At 37.6% G+C, this 24,226-nt stretch overlaps 2 protein-coding genes and 1 non-coding gene across 3 annotated transcripts in view; 2 read left to right on the top strand and 1 right to left on the bottom strand.

Moving 5' to 3' along the window:
- Window positions 1-10,932, top strand: part of GPR149 (G protein-coupled receptor 149) — an 88,195-nt gene extending 77,263 nt beyond the window's left edge. Inside the window, exon 4 of the mRNA XM_008008659.3 lies at window positions 9,576-10,932. Within this exon, the coding sequence (XP_008006850.3) occupies window positions 9,576-10,148 (573 nt within the window). The 3' untranslated portion in view covers window positions 10,149-10,932. The remainder of the gene's footprint in view (window positions 1-9,575) is intronic.
- A 7,068-nt stretch (window positions 10,933-18,000) lies between these two features.
- On the bottom strand, window positions 18,001-18,104 carry LOC119626081 (small nucleolar RNA U13). Its single transcript, XR_005242271.1, has one exon. It is a non-coding gene; the product is annotated as a small nucleolar RNA U13 (small nucleolar RNA).
- A 5,292-nt stretch (window positions 18,105-23,396) lies between these two features.
- The window catches only part of DHX36 (DEAH-box helicase 36), a 50,904-nt gene continuing 50,074 nt past the window's right edge, over window positions 23,397-24,226 (top strand). The window contains exon 1 of the mRNA XM_008008660.3: window positions 23,397-23,690. Within this exon, the coding sequence (XP_008006851.3) occupies window positions 23,451-23,690 (240 nt within the window). The 5' untranslated portion in view covers window positions 23,397-23,450. The remainder of the gene's footprint in view (window positions 23,691-24,226) is intronic.

Genomic DNA, 24,226 nt, shown 5'->3' on the forward strand with positions numbered 1-24,226 from the left:
GGTCAGTAAGTCTGAATCAATTATCACAGGAGATTATGGGTGCTAATGTGTTTACATGGCATGCTCTCTTCTCCTGGAGCATTTGTGTGGCTTAAAGACTGCTCTTTATTACCAAATAAAAAAGCTCCTTGCCACCTACACTCAAGAATATAGCAATAATGGATTATCATTATTCCTGACAGCATATGCTAATACATAGACTTTTAAATGAAAAGAAAGCAGAGACTAGAAAATGAATCGTTCTTTGCTCTCTGAATCTATCATTCTTTGTCATGCAATAACTTTCACATACAATTCAGTGCCATAATATTTTATTTTGATAAAAACAATCTGTTCTAATATGACCTTCTGATGTACTTGTAACTATCGTCATTTATTATATAGGGCTGTTTAAATATAAATGTTAAACAGCAATGTTTTAAAAGATGATCCTATTTTTGCGCGAAAAGTTAAAATATGGAATCTGGAAAGGACATGAGGTCAGTTTTGCCAATTTATGCACACTTTTGTTTATCCATTCTACAGATATTTTTGAGGGCCTGTCATATGCCAGACACTGTTATAGGTAGCAGAGAAGATAAAGATCAACACGGGAATGTTCGCTTCCTTTGAAGAGATTACATTATATGTGGATTTGACAGAAATGGCCACATAGCCCCAGTGTCCAGAAAAAGATGGTCTGTTGTAGGACTTTTAAAAATAAGGTTTTTCCAAATGTATTTTTGTACATGTTTGCATACAAGATTGAATTAGTTTCCTAGGGCTGCCGTAACAAATTATCACAAATCAAGATGTTTGAAAACAACAAAAATGTGTTGTCTCACATTTCTAGAGACCAGAAGTCTGAAATAGGGTGTCATGAAGACCATGCCCCCTCTGAAAGCTCTTGGGGAGGATCCTTTTTTGCCTTTCCCTAGCTTCTGGTGGCTCCAGCAATCCTTGGTGTTTCTTGGCTGGTGACAGCATAACTCCAATTGTTATCTGCATCTTCACGTGACTGTCTTACCCCAGGTACATCTGTGTCCAAATTTCCCTCTTCTTATAAAGATAAGAGTCACTGCATAAGGAAGGCCTATCCTCATTCAGTATGACCTCATACAACTTGCTTACACCTGCAAAAACCCTATTTCCAAATAAGGTCATATTCACAGTTTACAAGGGGACACGAATTTGGAAGGGGATTCAATCCATTACAAACATGAACATAAACCAATATTAACAGTTTTTGTATCATATTCTACTTCTTTCAATTAATGTTCATTTTCTGTTAAGATACTATTGCCTTTTACTTTTGAAGTCTCTTTTTGAAACTGTCCTTAAACTTTCTGAATGATTTTCAAATTTGTTGGCTACATTATGGTTTGTGATTCAAGTTGTATAGTATTTCCTTGTTTGTTGTTATTGTTTCCTGAGATGAGACTCTTTATTTGAACTTTACATTGGCGGCTTGTTGGACTCAAATGTTTATAATAGTTTTCCAGTAAAATTAGTGAGGATAATCTGACCTTACTACAGTCACTGGACACTTTGAGAGTGTTATATATATTTATCTTACTAGAACCATAGGATTATTTTAATCACTTTTCCTTTTAGATAATTTTAAAATATTTCTTTCCTGTCATAAGTGCCATTCTCTACATTTTTTCTTTTTCTTTCTTTCTTTTTAAAAATGTAAATGGGAAATTAGCTATACACGAATTGAGACTCTCATTCTAGTCAACCAAACCATTAGGGCAAATTTTTGAAATAGTGCCCTCTACCCAGCTTGTCTCTTGTCTCTTAACCTAAAAATAGAACAAACCCCAACACATACTCCAGATGATGAACCCTGCGGCTAACTACCAGCATCCAGCATCGGCAACACACTCAGTACCCTGCCCCTACATCCTGGATGCCTTTCTAGCAATATTTTGTAATCTCTGCCTCCTTCGCTACCTAATAAACATCCTTGATCAAGGGTAATCATGATCATAAGAAGATAATTTAGAAATATAGAAATACTGAAAGTGAAATGCCAAGCCACTATTCACTCCCAGAGGAAACAATTCTTGGTGTGTAGCCTTTTAAACTTTTTTCTGTGCCTGTCATATATAGGTATGCTTGTATGTCTGTGAATCTATTTTCATTCCTATACATGTTTAATTTTCTGGACTGATTTCTCATGATTATTTTTAACAAGAAAACTAGATCATACTGTACAGATTGTTTTGCAATTTGCTTGCTTTTATATCTTAAAATGTATGGAAATTATTTTACCCCGGCAGAACTTACAGCCTTCCCTCAGCTGTTCAAGATAGCTTTTCAGGACATGACTGTATCACCATTTATTTAACTATTTTCTAAATGTAGACCTTTAGACTGTTTCTAATTTGGGGCTTACAAAAGTGCTGAAATAAACTAACATTATGATGTTCTGGTATGTGGAGGAACCAACTCACAGACATAGGGTCAATGGTAAGCATATGTAATTTTTATTTTATAGTCAAATACAATCAAAATGTACTCTAAAGATGGCATCAGTCTTTTTATTTCTGCTGGGTTTTTTTTTTTTTCTGTTTACCTTTTATGGAGGGCATTCTGAAAAGCTAAAATGACCATTGTTTTTAGTGACTTTTAAAATTATTTGTAAGGCCAGGCACAGTGGCCACGGCTGTAATCCTAGCACTTTGGGAGACTGAGGAGGATGAATCACCTGAGGTCAGGAGTTCAAGACCAGCCTGGCCAGCATGGCAAAACTCTATCTCTTCTAAAAGTACAAAAATTAGCCAGTCCTGGTGGGGCACTCCTGTAATCCCAGCTACTTGAGAGGCTGAGGCACAAGAATCACTTGAACTCGGGAGGTGGAGGTTTCAGTGATCTGAGATCACATGTACCACTGCACTCCAGCCTGGGTAACAGAGTGAGACTCTGTCTCAATAAATAAAATAAAATAAAATAAAATAAAATAAAATAAAATAAAATAAAATAAAATAAAATAATTGGTAAAATTGCACATATTTTTATGTGTTTACTCTCCATTTTTCTTTGTTTTGCCCACTTTTCCATTTTTCTGCTAGACTGTTTATCTTACTGATTTAGAAGAATTCTCCATAGCATCACTATTCAACTTTGTTCTATATAGACTACAAATGTATTCTTCTAGGTTGCCTTTAGTCTTTCACTTTTGTTTATAGTGTATATTTCTATGTAAACATTTTAAAGTTTTTTGCAATGAAATCTGTCCATCTTTTACTTTGTGGTTTCCAGTTTTCATTCCAGACTTGGAAAGGTCTTATTCACTCAGTACTTTAAAATAATTATTAAGAAGAATTTTTTTAAATGTTTGCATGTAACATCAGAAAGCTATCTAACTTAATTTTGTAATGGATAATGAATAATATGTAAAAAGTTTATTTGAATAACTTATTCTGTTTTTTGTTTGTTTCTTTTTAAAGGATAATTACCCTGCTTATTTTGAAATGCTATCTTCAGCGTATACTATATCTACTTTCTTGGCTGTGTGTTTTCCTTCATGGATTTACCAAATCTTGTGATGAACACCCTGTATTAATTGCTGTAGCTACATATTATACTTGGGAATCCACCTTATTGTTTGTTTCCAAGTGTTCTTGGTTATCTGCAAGCATTTACCCCTGAAACTATATCTTAAGAGAAACTTCTAAAACAAAATTTCAGTGGAACTTTTATTAATATTGTATTAAATCAGTAAATTAAAAGAAAACTGCCATAGTCGTGAGAAAGTTTTCTCATGCAGAAATATTATTCTTTCTCTCTTATTCAAGACTTCTTTTATTATTGCTGTTTTTTCTTCATAAAGTCTCACATACTTCTATAGTATTGTTGCTATTTTGGATGGTACCTTTTAAAAATTATTTTTTGACTGGCAATAACTATTGATTTCTTAATATTTTTTACCTAAAATTCAGCCACCTTGTTAAACTCCCTAATATTTTTAGATTACTTCTTTAGAATTTTCTAGGAAGGTAATATTTTCATCTGTAAATTACAATAATGTTGTCTCTTCTTATTATATATATATGTCTTATTTTTTTCTTGATTTTTTGCACAGCTAGGACCTCTAGAACAATGTTAGACAATAATATGGATATTATCTATAAAAATTGAGCCTTGCTCTGGGAAGGATTCTCAAGTCTTCTTTTTTCTCACCCCACCTAGGTTAGGCACCCCATTCCACTGTCACATAATACCCCAGCCTGGGTCTATTTTAGCATCAAACACATGGATATGCAATTGTTCATGAGCTTGAGCATTTCTTTTTCTTTTTTTTTTTTTTTTTTTTTTTTTTGAGAGGGAGTCGTGCTCTGTCGCCCAGGCTGGAGTGCAGTGGCGCGATCTCGGCTCACTGCAAGCTCCGCCTCCCGGGTTCACGCCGTTCTCCTGCCTCAGCCTCCCGAGTAGCTGGGACTACAGGCGCCCGCCACCATACCTGGCTAATTTTTGCAATTTTAGTAGAGATGGGGTTTCATCGTGTTAGCTAGACTGGTCTCCAACTCCTGACCTCAGGTGATCCGCCCACCTCGGCTTCCCAATCTCTTAGCTTTTAACTCTATATTAGTCTTCACCCCACATTCCTAAGAGAGAAAGAAGATTCTGTCAGTTTCCTCCTTGTATCATACAGATATTACTTCTTTTCAGTTTTACTTCTCTTTCAGTTCAAGCTCCTATTTTCTCTTACCTAGAGAAGTGTTTCTCTAACTTAAATAATATACTAGTCTCTTACAAAGGAAAAAACTTTATGAATCTCGCTGTCAAATCAAATTTTTGTGATTTTGCTTAAAGATATACAAATAAAATTGGTGTAAACTTCTTACACTTACAGTTCTTATACAAATGTAAAACCAAACCAAATTTTTACATTTACTACTTTCAAAACTAGCATAACTAAAATGACCAAATTACAGTCAGTACTGTTTTGCCAAAACTAACCTATCAATTTTGAATTAATAATATAAAGATGTACACTTAGATCTGTTTCTATATAATCTGTCTCTGTGTTTTTCCCTCGTTTTTTAGTTGTGGTAAAATACACATGAAATTTACTATCTTAACTATTATTTTTGTTTTTTTGAGACAGAGTCTTGCCCTGTAGCCCAGGCTGGAGTGCAATGGCGTGATCTCGGCTCACTGCAACCTCTGTCTCCCAGGTTCAAGCGATTCTTCTGCCTCAGCCGCCCAAGTAGCTGGGATACAGGCGCATGCCACCATGCCCAGCTAATTTTTGTATTTTTAGTAGAGACAGGATTTCACCATGTTGGTCAGGCTGGTCTCGAACTCCCAACCTCGTGATCCACCCGCCTCAGCCTCCCAAAGTGCTGGGATGACAGGCGTGAGCAACCGCGCCCGGCCATTATCTTAACTGTTTTTAAGGGTAGAGTGCAGTGGTATTAAGTACATTTATATTGCTGTGCAACTATCACCACCATTCATCTCCAGAACTCTTTTCCTCTTGCAAAACAGAAACTCTACTCATTAAAGAATCACTCTCCATTCCTTCTTCCCTCCAGCCCCTGGAAACCATCATTCTACTTTCTGTCTTTATATTTTGACTACTCTAAGTACCTCATGTAACTGTAATCATACAGTATTTGTCTTTTAGTGACTAGCTTATTTCACTTAGCGTTAATACCTTCCAGTTTCTATGTCGTAGCATATGTCCAAATTTTCTTTCTTATTAAAGAGAATAATATTCCATTTTATATATACAATATATATTAATATTATATGCATGATAGATAACATATAATTAATAATATATTAATAATTATATTATTATATATTATGTTATATATATTATATAATATATTAATATTAATATATATACCATATTTTGCTATCCATTTATTCATCAATGGATATGGGTTGCTTTCATATTTTACCTATTATAAATAATGCTGCTATGAACAAATATATCTTTGAGACCCTATTTTCAATTCTTTTGAGTATCTGCCCAGAACTGGAATTCCTGGATCACTTGGTAACTTTATTTTTTAATTTTTTGAGAAAATGTCATACTATTTTCCATATCAACTGTACCATTTCACATTCCCACCAAAAGTGCTCACATATTCCAATTTCTCTATATCCTTAACAACATTTATTTTCTATTTTGACAGTAGCCATCCTAATGGGTGAGGTGGTATCTCATTATAGTTTTGACTTACATTTGTCTAATGATTAGTGATGCTGAACATCTTTTTATGTGCTTCTCAGCTTTTTGCATATTTTCTTTTGAGACATGTCTATTCAAGTTTCTTGGCCATTTTTTAATTATATTGTTTATTTTTTGTTGTTGTTGTCTGTGGTTTTACCTCTATAACTCTCAAATAAACACTACTCGTTGGAATAAGAATGTTTCATGAAATGATTTTAGTAACTCGAGACTTTGTGTGCTCTTTCAGAAAAATCAGACTTCATATATAGCCAAACTCTGGCACTATGCATTTCTCAAATGCCAATTTTAATGAGCTGTCATTTGATAATTCAATAAAGCTTGTTCGTTCATTTTAAGGTAAGGTTAGCATGGGGAAGTTACTGAAATCTGCATTGTATGGATGCATAAAATCAGGTGCAGAAAATTCTTTGTTACTTTTGCTTTTGTATCAACTACTTATCAGTGAAGCAAGTTGGCACATATAATGACATAATTATGCTGTTAAAGCTCTAGCAAAAGTTTCTTTAAGATAGCCATGCCTATACTGCTGGATACTGTCTAATAACTCATTTTTTTCATCACATTATTAAGTTTTAGAAACATTTTTTAAGCACCAAGTTTGGGTGTTTTTTTTATTCTGTAATAAATTAAAATGTCAGAAAGTTCAGCTTTCAAATTAACTGTGTCTCTTAGGCTGTATTTATAATTCACATTATTAAATAATAATATTATTCTTAAATTTCTAATTCACATTATTGAAAGATATTATTAAATGACAGTCAACTTTTCTGACTGAATAATGTTTCAGTCAATTTTTATTCAGAAAAAAAACAGAAGTTTCAGTCTTTGATAACAAAAATGTTTTCTCAGGATGGAAAGTTTTCAGTATAACCCTTTAGCTGGTGATTTATCACTCAGAAAGCAAGGTTTTAAAATTGTAAATCTTGACCGGGCATGATGGCTCACACCTGTAATCCCATCACTTTGGGAGGCCGAGGCAGGCAGATCACGAGGTCAGGAGTTCGAGAGCAACCTGGCCAACATAGTGAAACCCTGTCTCTACTAAAAATACAAAAACTAGCTGGGTGTGGTGGCATGCATCTGTAGTCTCAGCTACTCAGGAGGCTGAGGCAGGAGAATCACTTGAACCTAGGTGGCGGAGGTTGCAGTGAGCCGAGACGGCGCCATTGCACTCCAGCCTGAGCAAGACAGACAGAGTAAGACCCTGTCTCAAAAATAAACGAAAAAACCTGTAAATCTTTTTTTGATTTTTAAGATCAATTTCACGTGTCCCCTCTCCACAATATGAAATCTCCCTACCCACAATAGTCATTCCTTGGACCTTATAGTATTTGGTACCTATCTCTCAATTACTACATTTAGAACTAAAATTTTTATTATGTTTCTTTACGTGACTTTCTCATCCAATCATCTGTGGGGTCTTAAGAGGTAGCACCTCCATACATCCAATGCAACCTCAGAATCATGTACATCCTTACTTAGCAAATGTTTAATAACTGGATGTACAACAATAGGAATGAAACCTACTTTTCTTTTGCCAGAAGTTGCCACCACTCAAATATTAATAGTCTGATGCTGTGATGAACCTGTGTGTTCCTCTGTCTCTCTTACTTCAGCCAGCATTACACATGTAGAGTCAATGAAGTTCTTTTCCTTGGCAGACGGCTGGACTGAACATTACAATGTAAATTTTCAAAATTTCCAAAACTTTAGAGTGCAAGACTACAGTTAGGTTTCTAGGTCTCCTTATGAGTAAAGAGAATTCAAGACCCCCTCACAGAGAATAACCAGGAAAGAATGATCACATGTCTCACAGCCCACACTGTATTTTTTTGTAGTCTCTCAATTCAAGAAGTAGAGCATGAAGGCACCCCTAATGAAATTCATCCTCTTTAAAACTTCTTTAAATAGAAAATAATCTAAACTGTTCTCCAATAGTGAGAACCAGTCTTCCTCTAGCCACTGTTGGGTCCAGATTGAAAATGCCCATAGCAAGTAGGGTGATCAATCTCCCACTGTCCCGACTCCTGCCCATTTGTCTAAGACTGGGGGATTTCCTGGGATGCAGAAATTTCAGTGCTAAATATGAGACAGTCCCAGGAAAATTGAGAAAGCTGGTCATCCTAAGTTGGAAAAATGCCATTATCTCCCATGCCAGTTCCCCAGGTGGACAGACACACCTAGGCCAATCCAATTAGTAACTGTAGGCTTTACAGGTGGTAGGCACTCATATAAAAAGTGTCTGTGTACCTCTACTACCACCACCACCCCCCTTATTTTATTTTATTTTATTTTATTTTTGGACTACAACATTTCTTTAGTTAGAGCAAGCGATCCCAAACTTTACTATGCACAGAATCACCTAAAGGGCTTGTTAAAATACATTGCTTGACCCTGTACCTGGGTTGAGACCTAATTGAGTAAGTCTGGGATAGTGCTAAAAACCTGTATTTCTGTCAAGTTACCAGAAGCTGCTGCTGATGCTGAGCTGGAGACTCAGTTTTGAGAACTACTGCTCTAGAAGTTTTGCACATTATCATCTTCTGGGACTAACACATAATCAAAAATCAAAACATGTCAGTTGAAAGTATGAACACATGAATCAGCAATAAAAAGTACAGACTATTTTAAGAATCAATCTTATTTTCTACATTTCTGAAGCACCTTTCAGTGGGAAGTACAGTTTTTAAAAAATCTTAACACACAAAGCGTAATAGAAAAGGTTTACACTTTTAGGCAGGTTTTTGAAAGAGGTGGAATAGTATTCTTTATTATTGGATTTACTTTAATGACTGATTTCTCTGTGGAAAAGTAAGCACACCGTAGCGTAATTCTGGTGACATTTGGTTCCTCTTATGTATACTCAAACCTAACAGTTGAAATATCTTTTGTCCTTAAGTCACAGTTTCACAATTATCATTTACTCTAGCATACCAAACAGGAAAAAAAAAAAGTTCATGTTGATAACACAGTCTACATTTCTTCCAACTTTTGCAAACATTTTAATGTAACTGAGTGTGTATCACAAATATAAAAGCAATTTCAGATTGTAAATATGCATTCAATTTTATGTTCAAATTCTGCCTTTGAAAACATCTATTGCTTCCCATCAGTACACACCCTTGCCTTTAACTGGGGAGATACGGCCCTTATCTTCAAATAAATGTTCCTAACTACCCTCATTAAATGTCTGATTTGACCTAGGAGAAACTGACGTATGGTGCTTCGGTGGCAGTATTTAAATCCCATATCTGTAAAATATTTCTAGGGAAATTGATCTGAAATAGAAAACTTTTATCATTCTGATGAACAAAATGAATTTCTAAATGTCTCAACCTCAGAAACTAGCTTTCAATAATAACAATTCTGTTTTTGTCCCCAGCGTTCCGGTGGTGCCCTTGCCATTCCCTTGTGTGCATTCCAGGGGACTGTGTCTCTCCATGCACCTACAGGGAAAACCCTATCTCTTTCTACCTATGAGGTAAGCGCAGAAGGACAAAAAATAACTCCAGCCTCTAAGAAAATAGAAGTCTATCGATCCAAAAGTGTTGGCCATGAACCAAACTCAGAAGACTCTTCATCCACGTTTGCAGACACCAGTGTGAAAATACACTTGGAGGTTCTTGAAATTTGCGATAATGAAGAGGCCTTGGACACTGTGTCAATCATTAGTAACATCAGCCAGTCCTCCACACAAGTCAGATCTCCATCCCTACGTTACTCCAGGAAAGAAAACAGATTTGTTTCCTGTGATCTAGGGGAAACGGCCTCATACTCCCTCTTTTTGCCCACCAGTAATCCTGATGGTGATATCAATATCTCCATTCCAGACACCGTAGAAGCACACAGGCAGAATAGTAAAAGGCAGCATCAAGAGAGGGATGGCTATCAGGAGGAAATCCAGTTGTTAAATAAAGCTTACAGAAAAAGAGAGGAAGAAAGCAAGGGTAGTTAATGGGTATTTGGTCTAACAGCAGCAAGAATGGATCTGCAACGTCAGCTGTGAAACTAACACCTTTGTTATGAGACTGATTTCCTTTTATTTGTTGGTTTACATAAGTTTTACTGATTTAATAGTTAATTTTTTGTGGGAACAACTAGAACTAGTGTAAACAATTAAGTGCATATGATGTGTTACCTAAAGATCACACACTGTGGTAATTAAAAGATTTTGCTTCTTATCTGATTTCTAAAAAATCTGTTCTAAATCAAATCTTGGCCTACTTTACTAGTGTTTTTGCTTATGTTTGTCAACCTCCTAGTAAACAGAAAATTGTATAAACTCAGTTACTATACTGTTCCATGCATATGTTTCTACATATAATGTTGGCCTTTACTGCAAAGGGGTAAAAAGAGAAATTTTGGGAATGGAAGAAATGTAACAAAACTCCAAATTGTATTTGAAGGAACTTGCCTAAATGTGGCTAGCAAAACAAGCTTATTACACTTACTGCTTTAGCTTTACATTCTTCTGTAAAATGAAAAATTAGCTTCCAACTGGGAAACATGCATGTTCCTAGTCTATAAATAGTTGTTTCCTTCATTTCTACCAAATACAAATTGTTTACTGTTTTTTCTTTCTTTCTTACCTATAACAGTGTTCCTTTCATCTTCTCAGTATGTCAAGACTGTCCCATAAAACAAGTATGTTGTATGTTAGACGTGGAATTAGAAGTATCTTTAATTCAAACATTATTGGAAAAAAGTTGTAATCATATAATTGTATACTTTTTCCTAAATTTTTTTTAACTTGAGTGGAAATTGGGGGAAAATACTGGCAGATTCAGTTCTGAGAGGTGCATTCAAACATGGTAGGCTTCTGGATACAGCAGTCCAAAATCCTATAAGTCTAAAACAGAAGTATCTGTTTTTAAAGCTATGGATTGGACAAACTTTCTTAGTTATTCTTGAAACAGAAAAGTTTACTTCAAATATTATATCAAGTTTAGGTGCTTCTTTGTTTCTTCTCTAAAGACGTGTTGTCTCAAAGAAACAATTGAACCTATTTTATTAAGTGATTGTATGATATACATTTCAAGACAATTCTAGAAGGCATTACATTGCAAAAATGCAGGAAGCACCTTGGCAGCATAATAGCAATGTGTATTTCAAAAATTATAAAGTGATTTTTCTTCAAATTGCTTTATTCTAACCTTCCTGTAAACATATATGAAATATATTACCTAAAAGTTTATTTTCCAAAGTTACTAAGTTGACACTTTACGTGGTCTTAGACTTTGTGCCCCTCCCCTCATTCATATACTTTATTTATTTCCAGATGAATGAATTGTATTTTAGAATGATTTATTTCTGTTTCTATTTTATTAGCTTGAATGAGAATTCAAAATTGCTTGACATGGGCTTTCAGAATGTTTCATCTTCAAAGGGTGTTTTGTTGCCACAAGGACAAGTCATTTTCAAAATAATTATCTCAATGGACTTTCTCAATCTTTAACTTCTCATTAGCTAGTTGTCTAAATTTGGGAAACATATGTATTACCATTAATAATGTTTGTAAAGCAAGCCTCAAATAATGTGTAACATATGAATTCAAAGTCAAATGTATTCTCATTACAAATATATTTTATTTTAAAAGACTGTATCACCAATATTAACAGCTATTTTCACACAGTGACACATGAACAGATCAATCAGATATTATAAATCAGTAGCATTAAATGTCCTTATAAAAGAAAAATTGAATTGAATATTCTAATAATGCTTTGTAAAAGATAGGCTTTGATATCTTAAACTTAGATGTATAATTTTCTGAAAGAGAAAGGTGATATTGCTGCTTTAAAATGCAATTTCAGGCAAAAAGTAAATTAGACACAGGATCATAATAAAGCTGAAAAACAGCAAAGATTTGGAGGCAAACTCATTCTTTATAACTGCACAGCAATTTGAATGGGACAGAGATTATAACAGAAATCAAGGTTTAAAGAGCATTAAGAAATAGATAGAAGATAGTAATGCCCACTTTCCCTCTCATTTTATTTTAACTGAACAAAAGTTTAAACTAGGGGAATTGGAAAAATAATTAAGATATTCCCATTTAATTGCATTTGGTTGTTGAATTAACTGTATAATGGATGCACATAAAAATTCTGCTGCATTGAAACAACACCAGGATTATTTAGCCCAAAGTCATAGTTTGAAAGGCTAATCAGCATCATATTACTAACATGTAACACTTCAAATTCCAACCCAACAATAGCTAAGTATACAAGAAAAATCTACTAGAGCTGTGCTTAAGCATGAATGGCGCTCCAAATCCTTGTTAAGGGAGGAGAAGATTAAACTACACAAGTTCACTTAAGTCTACTTACTCTGTAGAGTGATTGATTATAAAAGTGTTTCTAGTAGAGGAAATAAATACCTTTATAGATACCTTGTGATATAGCCAAATACCTTACCCTTGTATAGTTATATTGTTCTTCTTATTAATAAATATCTATTTTGTATAGTTATCTCTTTTCTCTATAAATTGATGTATCTGAAGGCAAAAACTTCTTGTTACCTAATAAAAATATCACCATCTGGTGGTGACTCCTATAAACTGTAAATACGTAATCCCCAAGACTCCCTAATAGTATAAACACCTAATACATAATCCCTAAGACTTCTGAGAGTTGTGACTGACAGAGGCAACTCTTTGAAGATAGCAAATGCCACCATATTACTTAAAATATAATAAAAAAGTCTTAGTTATGCATTTTTGGAAGCTTTTCTTGACATGTGTCTGTAATATTGGATTTTATAAATCAATTTTCTCTTAATTTCTTATACTTTTCAGCTACCCTAATTCATTTCTTCATTCTAATATTTAATAAATGACTACGACATACTAAAAATTGTTCTAGGTACTTGATTTTATAACTTTTAAACAAAACTCAAACAAAACAAATATATGTATTTATATTTACTGGGTTTGACACAACCACAAAGTCAGAGAACACAGTCCACACAAGATTGCTCTCACTCGTGACACAAATTGCAAATTCAAGGAGTTCCCAAAACCACTGCTAGTTTCAATAACTCACTAGAAGGGCTCACAGAATTCATAGAAAACTGTGTACTCATGGTTATGGTTTATTACAGCAAAAGGACACAGAATAAAATCAGCCTAGAGAAGAGGTCACAGAGCCAAGTCCAGGAAAAGTTGTAAATGTGGAATTTCTATGGTACTCTCCCCATGGAGTCATGGATGGCATTACTTTCTTTGGCGTCGATGTGTGACAACTTGCACAGAATACTGCCAAGCAGAAAAGCTCAACTGAACCTTGGTGTAAAGAGTCCTTACTGGGGCTGCATCATGGTGGGAGCAAGGGTAAGCATGGCTGACTACTCATATGACTGATGTCTCTTTCAGGCTCTCCAGGAGGCCAAGTTGATACAGAATGCCCAAAAGTCCCCTCTCTAAAACACATTGTTACTATCTGCTGGTCCAAGGACCCCAGACAAACAAAGATACTCTTCAGCCATGACATTACAAGGGCTTAGAAATTACCTCCCCAGAAGGTGAGGACAGAGGCCAAACCTCTCTTTGGATAGGTTACGTTCTTTTCTATACATTTACATATATACATATGGTAGTGATAAGTGTGTGGTACATATATATGTATGCTGGTATTAAGTGTATTGACAGAAAATAGGGACCAGAGGTAACAATGGCCAAAGAGTAAAATTAGAATAAAGGGACAAATATGGGAAGAGTGTTTGTTTTCAATAATTTAGTCAGAAAAGCCTTCACTAATAAAGTAATACTTCATCAGAGCCTCAAATAAAGTGAGGAAACATGCTATGTGATTATCTAGGGAAATCACAGTCCCAGCAAAGGGAACAGCAAGTATCCAGAAGTAGGAGTATGGCTTTTGGAATCTGAAACCATTAAGGAGGTCAATGTGAATGCAGCTGAGTGATAAAGGGAGAAAGTGGTTGGAGATAAAGGCAAACAGATAATAGCAGGAGGAGACAGGCTATTAGTGCCTTGCAGACCAGGTATGAACACTGAGTCTTGTTTTAAATGAAGTGAAAAGCCATCGGAGGGCTCTGAGCAAAAAAGTGACATGATCTGATTTCAAAAATGATTGTCTATTGCAAGGGCCAAAGACTGTACAGACACAAAAACCACCACAGAAAGAACACTTAGGCTATTCTAATAGTCTAGGCTAGAGATGATGTTGGTTAGGTTTAGGGTGGTAGTAGTAGAGATGGCATTAGAATTGTATTCTGATGCAATAAGTGGAGAGGATTTCCTTGGTAACATGAAATAAATCACACATTTCTTAAAAGCCTATGAAGCCTATAGTTTGAGGGAAAAACAAGTATCATATTTATTTTCTGTCAATACTCTGCAATATCTCAATGTTTCTCCACTCCTCTATGTATCACAGAGGCTAGAAGACAGAAAACTTTGTTTCCAAGACCCTCTTTTCTGCAAAGTTCGGGTTTAGCATCTAACAATGAAAGGCATTTGTACAAGATTTGGAAGGCAGAGAGCAGCAGCAGTTAAATGAATGTTCCTTATCATTCCTTTCTTCTTTAAGATATGGCTCAGGGGTCTAAGTTCATGTAGTTTTACAATGTTAATGTATGGTTCTTATGATCATTTTGCTCATCTGCATCAGTCGACAGATGGGAAAAGGACATGAAGGATTCTGCACTGGAGTGCTTGGTGAGACTGGCTTGGAAGAACTGCACCTCAGTCATTGCAGCCTCTGCTATTGGATAGAACTCAATACAGAATGACAGCTGATTCCAAAGAAGACTAGGAATTGTATTTAGCTGTGTACATGAAGAAGAACCCAAACTATGGCGAAGAACTAGCAAGTCTGTCTCTGTTGCATGCCCTATAACCAACTAGACAATCACATATTGTACCATAATAGAATGTAAATAGCGCTCCCTGCCCATTTTTATAAGCTGCAGAGGCAGAGGCATTGCACACAGTAATTGAACAATGATACATTTTCCCAACTTTGAATTGTACGGTCTTAACCCCGAATCTGTGACGTCAACACTCTAGTTCAGACTATAGTGCTCCAAATGTAAGGTAGTTTGTTTATACAATCTCTTTTATAGCTTAAAGTACAAAGAAGATCATATCTGCTAGTCTTTCCTACAACCTTGAAGTCTTAATTTCAAATACATAGAGAATACATATACACAAACATTCATACACAGGCATAGAAACATATATTCCTCTCAAGAATAGGCAATCACTTTCCAGAATTGAGCAAAGATCCAAATATAAAACAACTTTGAACACAATCTGTTGCAATGTTATATAGAGCAGTTTAGATAATCGAAGGCATGTTGTTTTTGAAACACTTTGTTACAGAGGAAGACCTTTGCTCTACCTTCACATATACGTAGTCTCACTGGGTAATTTTTCAAGAATAAGGGAAAAAATATGCCTCAGAGGTAAATTGTATTCTCTACCACTTAGTAAAAATACAACTTCTAAAAATTTTCTTTTTTTTTTTTTGAGACAGAGTCTCATTCTGTCACCCTGGCTAGAGTGCAGTGGTGTGATCTCGGCTCGCTGCAACCTCCGCCTCCCAGGTTCAAGCAATTCTCCCACCTCAGCCTCCTGAGTAGCTGGGATTACAGGCACCTGCCACCACACCCAGCTAATTTTTGGTAGAGACGGGGTTTCACTATGTTGTCCAGGCTGGTCTTGAACTCCTGACCTCAAGTGATCCGCCTGCCTCAGCCTCCTAAAGTGCTGGTATTACAGGCGTGAGCCACCATGCCCAGCCCCAAAAACTTTCTAATGTCAGGTCAAAAAATATTAGGAGTTTAGACAAAGCCACGGTTAAACACTTAGTGTGGTAAAGTTACATTATCTACTTGCTAACTGAACCTTAAAAGGCCTTATATTTTCATTATCCTTTTTAAATTAAAAAAAGTTCTATTCATTAAAATTTCTTAGCACTCTTTCACAATACTTTTTCCTAAGATCTAAGATTGCATGTTTACACTGGGTGAGGAAAATCCACCAATTTAATGAGATTATGTAGTTTCAAAAGGAAAATACGTTATGAAACTCTCTCAAGAAGGTTTTTAATGTGGATCTTGAAACCCTATGACCTTACAAAGTCACAATTTTTGTTTTCTTTTTTTGTGGGAAACAGATGGAATTAGTAGGCAGACATGGCATTTGTTCATACAAATATCTGGTTCACCTAGCATAGTGTTTCCTTTAGAATTGTTTTCCTTCCATTCCACATGCTCTTCTCTTCTTCCACTTTTTTTTTTCCCTGAGACAGAGTCTTGCTCTGTTGCCCAGGCTGGAGCACAGTGGCATGAATGCACGCACTGCAGCCTTGATCTCCTGGGTTTAAGCTGTCCTCCCACCCCAGCCTTCCAAGTAGCTGGGACCACAAGCTTTGCAACACGATGCCTGGCTAATTTTTGATTTTTTGTAGAGACAGGGTCTCCCTGTGTTGCCCAGGCTGATCCCTAATTCCTGCATCCTGCTCATCTAATGTGACTTTGGCTCTATACTCCCATGGTGTGCTAAGGCCCTAGCCGCCCTTAAACCTAAGTGGACACCTGTAACTGTCTCAACTAGTAAAACATAGAGGAAGTGATGCTATGTGACATTTGAGACTGGTTCATAAAGATGTCAAATGTCATGTACTTCTACCTTGCTTGGTGACACCTGCTCTTGAATCCAGCTGCAATGCTGTGAGGAGGCTCAAACTAGGCCGCACAGAGAAATAAAATGGACAGGCTATGTGTAGGTGTTCCAGTCCACAGCCAGATTTTACATTCTATCGAAGGGTAGAGTCACTTTTATCAGCATGTCCCTATCCCTACCTCTAAGTGGAAGTAGAAGTTAAAGGTTTCATTTTCCAAAAACACTGAAGAAAATCTCCTTCACCCCCATGCCTTTAAGAATATTACAGCTATGAATAAATTATATAAGAGTTGTTTCACAGGGTTCAGATTTTAAAAATGAATAAAAGATTCCCTGATCCTGAGAAAATTGTGACAGTTTCCAGTGGTGGTGTGGTTCTGTGTGGCTCACCTTTGCTGCATTCCAGACTGGCCAGCAGGTGTGATGGGGAGAGCAGAAGCTGGACACCAAATGCTGTGGGTTTGAAAGCAATGGCTACGCATTCTGTGGCCCAGGCCATCATTAATGAAGGGGACATTTGAAAGAGACATCTTGGTTGCCTGCCCAAAAACAGCACACAACAGAGGACCAGTAAGAGAAACAATGGCAATTATAATGAACCATTCTGTTTGTTTTCTGGCATTAGGTAGTGTAAACAATTTCGTGGTTCTGATGAAGACAGGGAAAAAAGAAAAAGCAGGTAACAACTGACATTTTCCTTCCCATCAATATCTCTCAGGTCTTTCATTGAAAATCTTCCTTTTGTGCAGATTTTTACTACAGTGACATTTGTCCTGAAGTGTTCACCTAAAGAAATAGCCTCAAGTAATACCTTAAGTACTAGTTCATGCTTAAGAAGTATGGAAAACAGTAATTTCACATTTATAACTAAGAATGGACTTAGGATCAGCAAACATCAGGTGAAGGGCAATAAAAGAGTGTATCAGAAAATAGAGATAATGCTAACTTTCTCTGGGGCTGTCATGAGGATTGTGTGAAATGAGATAAGGAATTGTATTACTTTTCTAGTGTAGCCATAAGAAATTACTACAGAGTCTTAACTAACACAAATTTACTATCTTAAAGTTCTGTAGCATAATGTTTTGACAACAGTCTTCATTGGGCTAAAATCAAGGGGTCAATATTGTTGTATTTCTTTTTATTTATTTATTTTTCTTCATGTTAGATGAGCAATGTGCCGATGTCATAACAAGGTTAGAGGGTGGCACATCTCACACGTGCATATGAATACCCAATGAACATGCTCATGAACTACAAAAGGATCAGTATGGTTCTATTCTTTCTGGAAGCCCTGGGGGAGAATCTATTTTCTTTTCTAGTTTCTAGAGGCTGCCCGAGTTCTTTTGCTTGTGACCCCTTCCTCCATCTTCAAAGCCAGCAACAGTTAGTAAAATCCTTATGTCACATCACTATGACCTTCTGTTCTGCCACCCTCTTTTACTTTCAAGGACCCTTATGATTACATAGGGCTCACCCAGATAATGCAGGATATCTTCCTACTTTAAAGTCAGCTGCATTCATCAGGTTTCCCAGAGAAACAAAACTAATAGGATAGCTATAGATACACAGAAACTGAGCTATATCATGAGAGATTGGATCACAAGATTATGGAGACTGAGAAGTCCCACAATATGCTTTCTATAAGCTGGAGACCTAGGAAAGCTGGTGGTATAGTTCTAATCCAAGCCTAAAGGCTTGAGAACAGAGTGCTGATGTCCAAGAACAGGAGATGGATGTCGTAGCTCAAGAAGAGAGAATGAATTAGCCTTCCACCTTTTCATTCTACTTGAGCCCTCAATGGATTGGATCCAGCACACTTACATTGATGAAGGTGATCTTCTTTACTTAGTCTATGAATTCAAATGCTAATCCCTTCCAGAAACACCCTCACAGATCCACCTAGAAATAATGTTTCACCGGCTCTCTGAGCATCCCTTAGCCCAATTAAGTTGACACATGAAATTAATTATCACATCAGCTGATTAGCAACCTTACTTTCCCCTGGCCGTGTAATATATTCACAGTTTCCAGGGAGTTTCCATGAACATCTCGGCCAGGCACAGTGGCTCACATCTGTAATCTCAGCACTTTGGGAGGTTGAGGTGGGAGGATCACTTGATCCCAGGAGTTCAAGACCAACCTGGGCAACAGCAATACCTCACCTCTATAGATTAAAAAAAAAAAAAAAATAGCCAGGCATGGTGGTGTACACCTGCAGTCCTAGCTACTTGGAAGGCTGAGGTGAGAGGATTGCTTGAGTCTGGGAGGTCGAGGCTATAATGAGCCATGGTCATGCCACTGCCCTCCATCCTGGGCAACAGATTGAGAGCCCCCCCAAAAAAAAAAACACACAAGGACATCTTTGGGGCCATTATTCTGCCACAAATGCCTGTCACCTAGTCTAATACCTAGCAAATGCTAAGTGACAAATAAACACTAATTCTCTTCCAACCTTACTCTCTGTATTAGTCTGTTTGTATTGTCATAACAAAATGCCACAGCCTGGGCAGCTGAAACAACAGAAATGTGTTTCTTAAAGTCTGGAAACTAGGAAGTCGAAGATCAAGGTGCCAGCTAATCCAATTCCCAATAAGAGCTGTCAACGAAGAGTGAAACTCTCAAACATTTGAAGAGATTTATTCTGTGCCAGATGCCAATGACCATGGCCCGTGACACAGTCCCAGGAGATACTGAGAACATGTGTCCAAGGTGGTCAGGCTACAGCTTTGTTCTATATATTTAGGGAGACACGAAACATCAATAAATACATGTAAGATGTACATTGATTCCATCTGAAAAGGTTGGACAACTCAGAGGAGGAGGGAGTTTTCCAGGTCATAGGTGAATTCAAAGATTTTCTGACTGATTGAAAGAGTTTATCTAAAGACCTGGAATCAACAGAAGGGACTGTCTGAGTTAAGATAAGTTAACCCAGTTGTGAGTTGTGGAGACCAAGGTTCTTATTATGCTGATAAGGCCTCCAAGGTAGCAGACTTCAGAAAGAATAGATTGTAACTATTTTTTATTCAACTTAAAAAGGTTCCAGACTCTTAGTTAATCCTCTCCTGGATCATGGAGAAGATCTGGAAAGGGAAGGAGATTCTCTACAGAATGTAATTTTCCCCATGAGAGACAGCTTTGAAGGGCTGTTTCAAAATATGTCAAAGAAATATATTTTGGGGTAAAATGTTTTCTTTCAGGGCCTACTGCTATGTTGATATCATATTGCTACAAAGAGTCCGTTCTGTCAATCTTAAGGTCTCTACTTCAACGTTAATACAGGTCAGCCGTACCTGATTCCAAAGGAAGGAAGGTATAACGAGGCATGTCCAACCTCCCATTCCCATCATGGCCTGAACAAATATTTCAGGTTTACTTTAGAATGCTCTTGGCTGAGAGGACGGATCCATTCAGTTAGTTGGGAGGGCTTCCAATTTTATTCTGGGGCAAGGTGTGGTGGCTCACATCTGTAATCCCAGCACTTTGGGAGGCCAAGGCACGAGGATTGCTTAAACCCAGGAGTTCAAGGCCAGACCAGGCAACATAGGAAGACCTCATCTCTACCAATGTTTTTAATTAGGTGGGTGTGGCAGTACACGTCTATTGTCCCAGCTACGCTAGGGGGCTAAGATGGGAGGATAGCTTGAACCAGGGATTTCAGGGCTGCAGTGAGCCATGATCGTGCCACTGCAACAGAGTGAGGCTCCATCTCAAAAAATAAAATAAAATAAAATAAAATAAAATAAAATAAAATAGGAAGAATTTTAGTTTTGGTTTACGGAGCTATTCCTGGAGCATAGATGGCTGTTTTGTCCTCACATGTCCTTTCCTCTGAGAGGGAGGAACTAGCTCTCTGATGCCTCTTTTTAAAGGGCAGTAAACCTTTTATCAGGATCTCACCTTTACGACCTTATTTTGATTTAATTACATTTTTTTTAGAGGCCTCTTCCACAGCCACACTGGGAGTTAGGGCTTCATGGTGAATTTTGCATGAATACAAAGATTTAGTCCATAGCACTCTCACCATTTTCTTCCCACTTTGCCCCTATCATCTTCAATATGCCTACTCAATCTCATCTCTTAGACAATTGACAAACTTTTCATATTAGGAGTGTCCAATTGGGATGCTTTTGTAGAAATTATTTATTCCTATGACCTTAATTACATGTGCCAAGGACTCCCAAAACATGTAATTTCAGTCTACTCTCTTTGTGCTTTTCACTTTTCAATTTTTCTTTTCTTTTTTTTTTTTTTTTTTTTTTTTTTTTTGAGACAGAGTCTAGCTCTGTTGCCCAGGCTGGAGTGCAATGGCACGATCTCGGCTCACTGCAACCTCCACCTCCTGGGTTCAAGTGATTCTCCTGCCTCAGCCTCCCGAGTAGCTGGGATTGCAGGCGTGCACCACCATGCACAGCTAATTTTTGTATTTTTGGTAGAGACAAGGCTTCGCCATGTTGGCCAGGCTGGTCTCAAACTCCTGGCCTCAAGTGATCTGCCCACTTTGGCCTCCCAAAGTATTGGGATACAGGCATGAGCCACCACACCCGGCCTCTGTGCTTTTAACTCTTATAGCCAACTGCTTTCCAGATACTCTGTTTGTATGTTTCATAAGTTCCTCAAAGTTGAAATGTACAAATAAAACACATTAACTCACTCTGCCCCTCACCCCCAAAATGTTCCTTGTCCTATATTTCTCGTCTCAGGATATAATGTGTCTCCTCATGTGTTAATAATTCAAATCTTAAACTTGGAGTCATTTAACTCTTCTAATTCTCCACATTCAATGAATCATCAAATTAAAGTAATTTTATCTTCTAATGTCCCCCTGACTCCAATTATTTCCATATGTAATGCCCTGTCATCCCATTTTGCCTCCCCTACATCATAGCACATTAACTAGTTTCCCTGTATCCACTCTTGTCTCCGCTATTTATTTCTAATTGAAGCAGTCAAAATAATCACTCCTCTGCTTATAACATCCCACTGTTCCTGAAGTGGTACATAAGGTTGTCCATAATCAGACCCCTATCTACCTCTTTGGCCTTCCCTATCAGTCTCTAAGATTCAGGGTAGTTGTCTAAGCTCTCCGATGTTTCACATCATCATCTGTCTTTACATATTGTTCCCTACACCTGTCATACTTTTCTTCTGCCCATTAGTCTGGCAAAAATCTACTTATGTCAAAAGTTGTTGCATAACTCACCTAACTCCAAAATTAAATTCTTTTGCTGTAATATCTCATGCCTCTTAGGGAGGAAAACTTTTTGTCTATCCTCTTAGATTCAGTGTTTGCAGGTCCCAGAGTTAAAGTGACAAAACAGATTAGCAAGAGAAAAGACAGACTTAACCACATACATAACAGAGTTCACAGAAAAAGGTGATTCAGGGAGGCAGAATTCCGGCTTATCTACCATCTGAAAAGGGGAAGGGAAGGGGAAAACAGCACTTATGGAAAAAACAAATGACTTTTAGAAAAAATAAATGACACCTTAAAACAGATGCCAGATATGATAGCTTTACGACAATGTCTATTCAAGCGTGTTGCCAGCTTCTAGCATCCAGTGATAAGAGTCAGTCTTCCCTGGTTTCCCTCCCAGGGAGGAGATTGATTTGAATTTTTCCGCGTGGTTCTGCGTTTAGACAGGTAGATTTCAGAAACTCAAATGTCTTTGCTCAAAATAATTTTTAGGTCACAGTGGTGTATCGTAGACCCCTTCCTGTCATACAACATTTCCATTTCTTAATTCACTGCACAAAGATAGCCTTTGTCTTTCCCTTAAGACTGTAGGCAAATGAAAGTTAATGCCATACTTGCTTTGTTCAGTGAGTATTCCCAGCACCTTTACATCAGTTAACCGTAACATGAGCTATATATCTCCTGGTGAACATCCAAGCCTGTGTGGCCCAATTACTTGATTATTCAAGAACAGCTTGCACAAAACACTCAAGTGTTCTGGTTAATAAACAGTATATGGTTTCAAATGAACATATGACTTTTCAAAGTAGTTTATTTACATTGCCTAAGAGCTCTGCACTGAATTTGGCTAGACACGCTCATCTTACACTATTGGATAAATGTAGTAAATAGTGACAATACTTTCAAGGAGGTTAAGGGTATTTTAAAGTATATGTTTGAAAGATTGTCAGGCTGTTTTCAAGACTTAAGAAGAACTCATTTTTTAGAGAGTTTTAGAAGACGGCGAACTGATCCACGAGTTCTTTCGTTTCAATCAACGTTTACTACCCTAGGACGTAAGTGCAAGAAAACTGCGGATTTTACCAGGAGTAAGAAAGTAAAAACCAAAAGCCATTGGCTCACTTGCTGGGCCTAGCGAAAGAAAATCTACGGGCCTTTGGCTGGCTGTTGCTCCAGAGGTACAAAGGTAAACAACTCAGGGGTATCAGACAAAACCAGACCCCTGCCACCGTCCAGATCACCGGGGTCGTCACGCCGTGACGTCACCAGAAACCACTGCTTGTGATGCTAAATGGCCCGCCCTCTTGCGCTGCGCTACGGAAGCAAAACGGAAGTGGGCGCACAGTGCCTTCCGGGACCGGACGCCATTTCCAGCGGTTGGTGGTTCTGACGGGTTGTAGTCCGCCAGGACAATGAGTTATGACTACCATCAGAACTGGGGCCGTGATGGGGGGCCCCGCAGCTCCAGTGGGGGCTATGGAGGGGGGCCGGCAGGGGGTCATGGAGGGAACCGAGGCTCTGGAGGAGGCGGCGGCGGAGGGGGTGGTCGAGGCGGCAGGGGCCGGCACCCTGGGCACCTAAAAGGCCGCGAAATCGGCATGTGGTACGCGAAAAAACAGGGACAGAAGAACAAGGAAGCGGAGAGACAAGAGGTAATCTCGGATTCGATAGTGGAGGGGATGAGGCAGCACAGGTTTTCTTCTCTCTCCCGCTGCCCCCTTTTTCCTGCTTTTGTGTCTTAAGTGATGCACGTGCTTTGTGAAATGCAAATGAGGCGCAAATGTATCGTGTGGGCGCTCCCAGTAGCGGGTGTACTGCTTAACATTAGCCATGCGCATCTGACGAAAAACAGGCAGGATTTATGCAGGCTGAATATATACTTTGCTTAGAGGACTTGAGAACTGTGACAAAGCAAATGTTAAGTTCACGTTCTAACTGAAATTAACTTTATTAGGGGTGTCGTTGTCGTATCTCTGGCCATCCTTTCACTTAGAATAATAATTGTCACTTTAAGGTCTTTGCCTGGTGAAGAAGCAAATAGCGACCTTTCTACATTTGAGATAGGTTTGCGCGGAACAAAAGCAGGCAGACACTACTTTGGCTGTGGATCGTTCAGGAAAATAGTCCAGCTTTTATTATTAGTGTTAAAATTATCCGCAAACCTAGGTTTTTTTGTTTTGTTTTGTTT

Source organism: Chlorocebus sabaeus, chromosome 15, assembly GCF_047675955.1.
Source record: "Chlorocebus sabaeus isolate Y175 chromosome 15, mChlSab1.0.hap1, whole genome shotgun sequence".
NCBI lineage: Eukaryota > Metazoa > Chordata > Mammalia > Primates > Cercopithecidae > Chlorocebus > Chlorocebus sabaeus.